Source organism: Gavialis gangeticus, unplaced genomic scaffold, assembly GCF_001723915.1.
Source record: "Gavialis gangeticus isolate Ggan-Ray unplaced genomic scaffold, GavGan_comp1, whole genome shotgun sequence".
In the NCBI taxonomy this organism is placed as follows: domain Eukaryota; kingdom Metazoa; phylum Chordata; order Crocodylia; family Gavialidae; genus Gavialis; species Gavialis gangeticus.
The window spans coordinates 63,038,372-63,048,882 of NW_017729022.1; the positions used below are offsets into that span (position 1 = coordinate 63,038,372).

The window sequence follows — 10,511 nt, forward strand, 5'->3', positions numbered from 1 at the left end:
CTTGGAAAATGCCAGCTCTTTGTTTTCACTTCTTTTTTTTTTTGACTATGGAAAAATAATAGAGCAAGTCTTCTGCTGCAAACAACTCAAAGAGATCACTACAGGTCAGAAAGTTTTAAACACTGTGGATTCTTATGGGTAATCTCTGGGCTTATCTTGTGTTTCATGTTCATACACCTAACAATGCTAACATGGTGTGGCACCCCATGGCATCCTTGAAGGGATCTCATGGTACCCTGGTTAGGAATCTAGGGGCATGGTCACTGCTCTTGCTGTATCTGTGTGCGCATACAAGATATCTGACACTGAGCTCTGACCTTTGGCTCTTCCACTAGGATGAGCGAACATTCAGCTGCTCTGTCATTTCTTACCAGTGAGAAATCATGAGACTGTATTGAAAAATCATGATTTTTGATTTATTTCTTTTTATACAAAAATGGATCACTTTGTTTGCCTTCCAATTTGAACATTGAGTGTGCACTTACTTCATGTAGCAAACTTTTTCTCTCCAACAATGATGGCTGGAAACCTTTTTTCCCCTCCCTTCCTTCCCCCCACCCCCCTTTTCTTTTTTTAATGAAAAAATGAGATTCTTACAGAGGCCCTTGACTTCAGTGAGCCTAGTTTGGATGGAAAACTGCTGGTTATCAGGACAATCATGAGAACACTGCAAGAACCTGCAACGTGGCTTCTGTGTGATGAAGCCAGATTTCTGTTTTACAGCTTAATGAAAACCCGCACTCCATATGGAAAAACAAAAACCAAAAAAAAAAAGGTACTTTATTTATAAAGTCTACAAAATACAGAGGAGTCAGACAGGACATTTACTGTAAGTCAGAAAATAAATATGTTTTTTGTTTTTGTTCTATATAAGTATACGATAAAATGTGATTTGCATATATAAAATATAAAGTACGGCTCTGTACCAACATCCTGGCTGTGCCAAGAGGTGGAATGGCAAAGAGGATGTGAAAATAACTTATGTTCGTGCAATAAATTAACCATTGAGGAATTGGAGAGGGGAGAGAGGAGAAGGTGGGAGGGGGAAATGCCAAATGTGGGACCTTCTACTAGGTGAGTTGAGGGGAGGACACAGGTTGGACCTACCTATCTGGAGGTGGCTGCAGCACTGCAGTGGGTGGCACGCAGGCTCCAGGGAGGGGTTGTGCTTAAGTGGGTCTGAGAAATGAAGGGGATAATCATATATTGTGTCAAGTGCCTCAAAATAACTGGCTAGCATTACCCTCACTGACCCTGCCACATCTTCCCTATTGAGGGACCTATACTTCTTCCCCCATGCCCAAGCTTTCTGAAGAGTATTGCACCTTCAGGTGGCTTCCATGAGACAGTGGCCACCAGGGGCAAGGATTGGAAAAGATGCCTATGACTGAAGAAATAGTCCTTGGTCTCAAGCCATGAGCTGGGCTCTCAGCCTTTGTGCTTTCCTTAGCTCATGAAAAGGGTGCTGGGCGTGGAGGCAGAAGGCTTGGCTTCTATTCTTGGCTCTGCCACTCCCATGATTTGTGATCATGAGCAAGTCATGTCACCTCCCCATGCTTCCCTTTCCCTTCCCAACCACTGCCAGTTTAAATGGCAAGCTCTCTGAGGCAGGAACCACCGCAACATGGGTTTGTACAGTGCCTGGAACAAGGTGGTGCCAGTCTTCACAGGGACATTCAAGTGCAACGTAACATCAGTAATAGCCTTATCTCCACGACAGCTGTGTTTACTTCCAGCCAGGTGCTTTTTCTATTTTTTCAATGAGACTCACTATGCCATGCCTGGAATGATACTGCAGCCAGGAAAAGGTGACGGATGTGTGTGTTTAGGGAGATAAAAACATGCCCCTCTCCTCCCTTTCCCCAAAATGAAACACTGTCTTTCAAGTTAGAGAATCAAAGAGGATATTTCAATGTATTAACTGCTTACGGGACCCACCTGCCTGCTTGGGAAGTTACAGTTTCTGTATTATTTATCTAGCTTGGCAAATGACAGATAGATAACAGCTTCCTTCTGATTGGCACATCTCGGTGGTAAGTTTGGAATTTGGTCTGTCTCCCTAGTTCCCTACCTGAATTCCAGAAGGTACCATGTGTGCTGCGCCCCACCTTCCACTTGCCTCAAATTCCTCTCTCTACATTTTTGCATCTTTTGATTTCTGTCGTCACAAAATGCAACCAAAACGTTCTCTGGCCCCAATTCCCCTCATTCAGATGCATTCCTGCCACTCTTCCTCTGTCCGTCAGTCTCGCATACTTTGTTCTCCTTCTATTGCTCTACATTCCCTTTCTCTCTTCCTCCCGCCCTCTTCCACTACCCAGGTCTTTCTCATTCTAAAGCTGCCGGTAGTTCCCTTCCAGACAGGAGATCTTAGAAATTTAACTTCACTGTGATAGCACTGGAGGGAGATGTCATTGGCTCCATCCCATGTTATACTCACCCCTGCAGCTGAATCAATGGCTTGAGTGTGGTAATTCCCATGGTGTCTAGTACATGTTGAAGTTGGGTGTCACATGCTGACCCGATCTAAAACAGCTGCCACAGAGACCTGTTCTCCCTTTCACACACCATCCTACATTCACCTTCCTCTCTCTATTGAACATGACCCTCTTTCCCCCACGCACTGCCTAGTTCCTCTGATTACTTCCCACTCCCTGCAACATCTGCTTACCCCCATGGGGGAGCCTCTGTTCTTTCCTCTTTTGGTACAGGGTATTTCAAGCTTTTTCTGGAAAGGCACGGAGAGAGCAGTAGGGTAACTAAACAGGAGTCAGGGGGAGATGACTGGGTGCTGCCTCTGTTAGGGGGGTGCAAAAATAATCAGAGCCACAATGATGGTTGACTGCATTGTGACAATCAGCATCATGGCAGCTGGCACTGTCCTGGGCATTACACTGCTGCCCAAGGCCACTGGGGAGAGCTGAAATGTAGTTGATGCGGGAAAGGGCAGGGAAGGCTGTGGACTATTAGACTGGGAGGTCACAGCAGCTCTTGGTAAGTCTCTGGACGGATATTCCAATCCCTGCACCGTGCTCTATTAAGCAGAATAGGCCATTAAGATGGCTCCCAGTTCTCCCTCTCTTTCTTCCTACACAAGCCTTGGTGCCAAGCATCCAAAGATGCTGTGCCCCTGACAGAGAGAAGTGAGAGGGTTTTCCCCACATCTAAAGCCAGGAGGGACAAGGGCAGGGAAAGGAAAGAGGGGACTTTTGAACATAAGACGAGTGTGTGTGGGTTTTTGGTGGGTGGGGGTGCAGGGGGAACTCGAGGATTCACCTGTGGGGGACAGGCCTGAGCCACCACATGGTCTAAGGCAGGTGGAGGAGGGGACAGGGAAGAGGAGAGGTAAGGGCTGAGGGTTCTGGGGGTCTTCAAGTTGATTCTGGCCCTGGGAGGGGCTGGGGGAGGAGCCAGTGCAGCTGCAGTCCATTCTAGGTAGAGAGCTGGGCCCAGCCATGGAGAGAGGACTCAATTCACGGCAGGGCAGGCAGGCACTAGGAGCATGTGGCCTGGTTGGTACTGGATTTGACGATGGTGATGACGCTCGCAGGGGCCACCTTGGCAGCTGGGCCATGAGCAGCAACGGTGCGGGCAAAGCCCTGCAGGGCCTCGTACTTGCCTCGCAGGGTGTCCAGCTCAAGGCGCATGGCAGCATTCTCACGGGCCAACTTGTCCACCTCCCACTCCAGCTCCATCTTCTGCTTCTGCAGCTCCTCCTTCTGGCAGACACGCTTAACCCGGCAGCTGGCTGCATAGCCACGGTTCTTCAGCGTACGCCGGCGCTGCTTTAGGCGTGCCACCTCTTCCTTGGAGAGGCCCCGTAGGTGGTGGTTCAGCTCCCGCACTGACAACCCCATCAGCTCCTCATCCGACAACAGGGGTGTGTTCTCGCCCATCTCGCGCTTGATCTGGCCGGGAGAAGAGAGCAGTGGGGTGGTGAGGCAGACGGGAAAACAGGACAGAGGCAGAGGGTCAAGAAGGGAGCAGGAAAGGATGGGGAAGAGGAGCAGGTGACAGAATAGGATGCATTTGCCTTTCCTGCTAGCACTGAGCGTTGGCCCGAGTCAGAGAAGGCATCCTGCCAGCTGCGTACTCATGCTCCTAGTGGTACTGAGGAACCTCAGGGGCCTGGTGGGTTTTGCTCACACACTTAAGGTCAAGGTCAAGGTCAAGTGCCAGAACTGGGGTTAAGAAGGCAATTTCCCCCTAAGTCAGATCAGCAGAGACTGTTGGGGCTCTCAGCCTTCTTTTTTCAGATGAAGCACAGTCCATTTCCTAGGATCCTCTAGGCCTATTTCACCATACCAGTTCTCTGCCATTGCACTACACCCAGGCATTAGGGTTACCCTTATCTCCCCTGCTCTCTTTCTCTAGCATGCTGCCTGGATTTTGTACTCGAGATTTTAAATTCATTAGGTGGTGCTTTGTAAGGCAGGGCCAGAGTGGGCGTTTTTGTCGACCCTTAGGGACTTAATGTCTATTACGTGGTTACCTGTGACTGGAGGGGACAACACTTGATGACTTGGACGGTCCTGTCCAAGCCTGGAGCTTTAGGAGTGGAAGAGGGACGGAGGGAGGAGAGAGGAAAACAACAGAGTAAGACGGAAGCAAGGGAGGGATAAGGCAGGGGAGGGAGGCAGAGACACTTGCTGACCCACTCTTACCTTCAGGGCTTTGCTTGATAAGCTGTCTGCAGCCATATTCTTTGGCAGTCACACTCCTAAAATGTGGACCCTGCAACCAGGCCAGAGAGACATCATGGTCATTCTGAGCCCCCCTTGTTCATTTCATGCTACAGAGCCCCTCGGCGGTGGTGAGGGGCAGACAGTGTTCTCCCCGTATCCCTCCTCACCATCCCTCACCTCAGCCTGCCACGGCTGGAGCACAAACCTCCTGGTCCCATCATCATGGCTGTGTGGATGTCAGGTACACAGCTCCAAATTACTGGTCCCACACACACACCTCCAAAATGCAGATTTTCTTCCCATCCTTCATCCCCTCCAAATGGCCAGTGGCAGCTGGAGCCCTAACTGGGCCCCCACTGCAAGCTCCCACTTGCCCTATCCCTGTGGGTCTCCCCTGAGGTCTTCCCAGACTGGGCTGCTCTGGGAAAACACAGCAGAGCCAAGCTTTGCTAACAGAAAGGAAACATCAGGGGGAGGGCGGCAGCGGGAGGGTGTGCCCCTGAAACAGCAGGGCCTGGAAAGGATGCAGAAGGGAAAGTAAAACCAGCACAGACAAACAGGACACAGCTCAGCAGGGAGGGAGCGGAAGAGCTGTTTGGATACCAGGGAGTGGCAAACTAGAAAGCACAGGAGTCTCTGCTCTTTAGGGACTGAACTCCCCCCTCCATCCTCCCCAGATCATCTCATGCCAGGCCAGAGATCCTTCCCTGTCTGTGGTGCTGCCTGACTCAGCGTCCTGTAGGCTTGGGACAGATTTTAGCCCCCCTTAACTGTCCTCCCTGGGTCCTGGGCTGGGATCTGGACCTCTGTCAACACAGCAGAATCCCTGCTGACAAGTGGGAGGGAAAGGGCTGGGGTCTCTGGGCCAGGCAGATTGGTGCTGGAAGCCCTTATTGTAAGTGGAGGGGTCTGGTGGTAAAACCATGTGTGTTGCTTTGCCTAGGATGGAGGAGTGGGGCAGGAGAACAAAGCCACCTCACATGCTGCTCTCCTCTGGGCATCCACTGTGCACACTGGCTGCATTTTCTCTCCTTCAGCCAAAGCCACAGCGAGGATGGAAACTACAGACCTGCACTACAAGATTCTCCTTGTGGCTGAGAGGCTGTGGAAGGGCAATTTTGCAAGTGTCAGCAGGGGCCCTGGATCCACTGAAAGCCAAGGCACCAGGGGGCTGAGAATGGAGTTTGATGGCACTTCAGAACTGGGCCAGTCTAAAACAGGCTGCCCCAGCCAGTATGCACTTGTAGGCACAGGGGCTCCAGGGTCCTAAGAGACGTGTATGCATGGGGAAGGCAAAGGGCGAAGGCATGTGGACGATGAAACCTTATAAGCTTTGACTCAAATACATCCAGAATTTGCCATGTTGCCAAAGAACAGTCACCACCCACCGATGGCCCTTTCCGACTCCTCGTGTCCTCTAAACCCCATCCAGTTTCTTTCTAAGCCATATGCCCTTAAGGGGTTGTGGGTGGATGCTGCCTCCTCCCCTCAGAATGGGAGTCAGGGATTAAGCAAGGGAAGCAAGGAAGAGAAACTGCTGCTTGCTCCTGTTTCTTTGCTGAAACATGCCTGGGCATGATGTTAGCAACAAGAACAACTAAGCTGGGCACCAGCCCAAGGGCTGGGGGCTTAGAAGGAAGCCCAAAACTTATGAAGCCCAACCCCACAGAGGTGGAAGGGCATAAGGCACTAGCCCTGAACCTCCAAAACCCAGACAGCCAGACCCCTGGCAGTACAGTATGTAGGACACTGCCCCAGTGGTTCCCACTGATGTAACGGGGGATGAGAGAAGGCAGGTTTGAGCTGGGAATAACTCCCTGGGCAAGTCAAGAACAGGGCACCTGTCCCATGCATGCCTGACTGCCCTGTGGCAGGCAAGAAGTCTTGGGAGCCAGAGCTTCCCCCCATGACCGCAGAAATTAAGCCACAGATCCCTCATGCCAACATGCTCGTGCCATCCTTCAGACAGAAGTGCCAATCAGCTTTCCAACGGGACGTGCAGTGGTAGTCTCACTACCTAGCCTAAATGCCCACAAAGCATTCCTGTGCTCTGTCAAACAGCAGGCACCTTCCACCTCGGAGATGACTGCAGCTGGTGTGTGCCCAGATATGCCTGTACCCGTCATACATGCCTACATATCTCTATGTCCCCTGCCAGGGACAGTGTGACCACCGTGGAACCATGGAGCCACCAGCTTGGACAAAGCTTATTCTCAGTACCCAAAGGTGACAGGACCTCAAGCTGAGGGGGCTATGTGAGAACTCTCTCATTCCCTAACCCACCACCCTTTCCTTATCTCTGCCCCAAGGACAGGTGTGGAAATAGCAAGTGGCAAAGGTTCCAGGGCCTATCGTCAAATTAATCAAACATGTGGGGAATAGGGGAAAGAACAGAAACAAGGGGCTAGAGAGAAGAGGTGTGTGGGAGGAAGAAAAACCATTTCACCATGACTTGGCACAGGGAGAGGACAGGTCACCAAGGCTGCTCACACCGCCTGGCTGGTAACTCTCCCACTATTACTGGGCAGGAAAGGATGCAACCATGATTATAATCAAACAGCCTGGTTCTAGTGCTATAGCAACAAGCTTCCAGGGTAAGAGGTTTGGGGAAAAGAATACCGAACGAAAATGGAGTAGGGAAAATTACAGTAGACTAGGAAATGGGGTAGGGTGTGCCAGACCTTGGACACAAGGGCAAGGAACCGGAATCTGATGCAACAAGTGGCAGGAAGCAAATGGATGGAGACCATGGAAAGGGTGACTTGGGCACAGCAGTGGGTGAAGCCAGGAGCTCACAAAGTGGAATAACTGACTACCTGGATGTGAGGAGAGATCAGGGGCAGGAGGCCAGTAAGCAAGACAAAAACCAAAATGGTTGCTGCATGGAAAAAATAGATCCTCCACTAGCTTAAGGCCATTTCAGCTCAGCACAAGAACACTTGGTTAGGATCTCTCTGCCTCTGTCCCACGTGAAAGGCCTCTTCACTTCAAATTCACTAGAACAGTCACCTGGGCTACCTGGTTTGCTGGAGGCAGGAAGGTCTGTTCCAATGTCCCAACCAGAAAGAAGGCCCCCTCTTAGAGCTACTGTTGAGGATAGGGAAGGAACTGCCCTCCAGGCCTTTGAGAAACAGGGGTTTGATATGAAAGCTGAGCTCTCTCAGGAAAGGAACCAGAGATCTGGTGCATCATGGGCATTAGACTCCCTGACATGGTGCCCACGTGTGGTCAACACATTACACTATGTTCACCTTGCTGCACATTCAGTCCCTGACATTCCCTGTAGTTTAAAATAAATATGAGCTATCTCCAGTCAGGGCAGCTATTAGGGATGTGATTTTTAGCCCACACAAAGGGCTGAGATTTCAATTACTGCAGATCTGACAGAAACCTCACTTGGCTTTCCCACTGGGGAGGTGTGTGGAGATGTTACAATTCAGATGTCATTTTCTATGATTTTATGGGAAAAGAAGAGCGATGTCCTGGTAGCTAAAGGCACACAGATATCACAGTAATGGTCTGCCATTCGCCATGTAAGACTGGTAAACAGGACACCCAGCAGGGAGCACTGGTTTGATCAGTGCTCAGCTCCATCCCTGCTTAAGATCTAGCACAAGGAACTGGGCTAGTGCAGGTGTCCTTTCCCTCTTGGCATAGCTACCAGGAAGAGCTCTGGGGCCTTATATTCAAATGCAATCATCACCTGTACTTCCCACCAATTTCACCTGTTGTTGCCAGCCATCAACACCTCTGAATATCATGCCTGTCAGCTGGACTCTCTGCTTGTGTGAATCAGCTCACCATGCTGGACTGTAAAAGAAGGATGCCTGTTTTATACCAGCAAAGAGCCTGTCCCCTCTGTGTCTAATGAGATGATGTAAGCCGTGGTCCAACAGAGGACTTCAGAGACTTGAACCAGTTCTAACACCTGATGCTAAATGCTACCCACCTCCGTTGGAAGCATCTCTAAGAGGGGGTGGGTTGCGGTGGAAGGTGCCACATGCGCCAGTAAAAACACTGCTAGTAGCATCTACTTCTAGTAACATCTTTACAGTAGGGCAGTGACCTTTGCTGTAAGCAAAGCCAGGCCTCAAGACAAACTTTCGGTTCAAGAAGGAATCTCCATTTGCGATAAGGGAATATCAAAGGGAAACACTCCCCCACTGCAGAAGTGGGTCTGACCTCCTTGGATAAAGGAGGTTGCTCACACAGCACAGGAGGGCAGCTGCCAGCGTATGCACCGTGGGTGGTAGCTGGGGGTATCCGAGCTAAGGGGAACTGATGAGTGGAGTGTGGGTGGGAGGCATCCAAAACCTGAAGTGCTCCTATTTCCTTGTTTTCCACGGGCTTGTGTAAGTGGGATTCAGAGCCTAGCAACCCTCCCTGCCAGTGTTTGTGTGGGACAAGATACAACAATTGTCATGTGACACTGAGTCGCTGTCTTCTCACTGGGAACATGAAAGAAAGCACTTTATTAACCCCAAAGTGACTTTCTTTGCTTTGGCATTGAGCTTCTGCCCCCTGAGAACCTTTCCCTGCCGACTTCCTGATACAGATTTAAGGGGACAGCCCGCAGGTCCTCACACTTCTGACTGACACTTCACTGGAGGTACTGTGGTGGCTGTTAAAAATGCAGCACATATGCTCGCCTAGTGGTATACTGGTATTGTCATTCTTCCGCCCCCCTGCTTTGTTCTCCCTTAGAAGAGGAAACAAGCTTGAGAGCTCTGTGGCCTCTGTTGACAAATGTTTCCCGCTGCAGCTAGCAACTTTTATCAACCTATTGCAAAGTCTCCTGCAAACTGGCTCCCAGGCCTTGGCTGTTTATGGAAAGATCCTTTCACCTGTCACAGAAACACAGCCACTTTGGGGCGGAAACCCGACAGCTGTCCCGGTGCTTCAGAAAACCAGGCAGCCCTTTTGGGACTGGAGGTAAAGAAGAAGAATGGAAAAACCAAGGACCCCATAGGGCAGCATTTCTCAACCTGTGGATCATGACCCAAAAGTGGGCTGCAAGAATATATGGAAGGGTTGTGAACCACCTTTAAAAATGGATTCTCCTTTAAAAGGAGAAAAACGTGGGGAACTGGGGGTTTTCCCTTGCAGGCTGGCAGGTACAGCCTGCAAGGGGCTGCTTGGGGCCCCCCATGCCCCACACACCCACCAGTGTGTGGGGCAGAAGGCAGTGGGGCAGGAGTGAGGGGCACTCAGCACCATACCTAGACTCCTGGTGGCCCAGGAAACTTTTAGTATTGGCCCCCCCCTTTGCCAGAGATAACAATCACGATGATGATAACAATCATAATAATAATCACCATTTTCAGGCCCCCTTTCTGTCCGGGCCCTGGGTAGCCACCCGGTTCGCCCATGCCTGTGTCCAGCCCTGGGGGCACCCACCATTGATGTTTACAAATGGGTCCCGGTACCAAAAAGGTTGAGAACCACTGCCTTAGGGGAGGGGGCCGGATCCGGCAGTCCCGGCACAGCCGAAATACCTGGGGCGAGGCGAGGGGTGAAGCAGAAGAAAGCCAGGCTGGGGTGCCAGCATAGGGGCTAACCTTTTACCCCTCCACTGTGTGCCGGGGTGGGGGGGAATCTTCCACGGCTCTGCCTATGGCTCGGCCCTTCACACACACAGTTAATTTGCTCCATGAGTAATTTGTACGTTATTGAGAGATTTCCTGGCGTCACAGCTGCCCCCCTCGGGGCGCGGGTGGGTGCAGTACGCACACGCGCTCGGGGCTATTTTTAGCGCGCGCCGGTCCCCCAGATCACCCCCAGTGCCACCAGGCCGCCGGAGCCGGAGCCAGGCGGGCACACGTGCCC

At 51.2% G+C, this 10,511-nt stretch overlaps 1 protein-coding gene across 3 annotated transcripts in view; it reads right to left on the reverse strand.

Annotated features, from left to right (window-relative positions):
- Positions 1 to 394: 394 nt before the first annotated feature.
- MAFF (MAF bZIP transcription factor F) overlaps positions 395 to 10,511 on the reverse strand; it is a 10,756-nt gene continuing 639 nt past the window's right edge. Inside the window, exons 1-3 of one of the 3 annotated variants that reach the window (XM_019515215.1) lie at positions 8,411 to 9,792; positions 4,665 to 4,734; positions 395 to 3,908 (exon numbers count right to left, since the gene is read on the reverse strand). In XM_019515215.1, the coding sequence (XP_019370760.1) occupies positions 3,495 to 3,908; positions 4,665 to 4,700 (450 nt within the window). In that variant the 5' untranslated portion in view covers positions 4,701 to 4,734; positions 8,411 to 9,792 and the 3' untranslated portion in view covers positions 395 to 3,494. Of the gene's footprint in view, positions 3,909 to 4,664; positions 4,740 to 8,410; positions 9,793 to 10,511 lie in introns of those variants that run through there. The other 2 variants (XM_019515214.1, XM_019515213.1) reach the window with 2 other exon arrangements.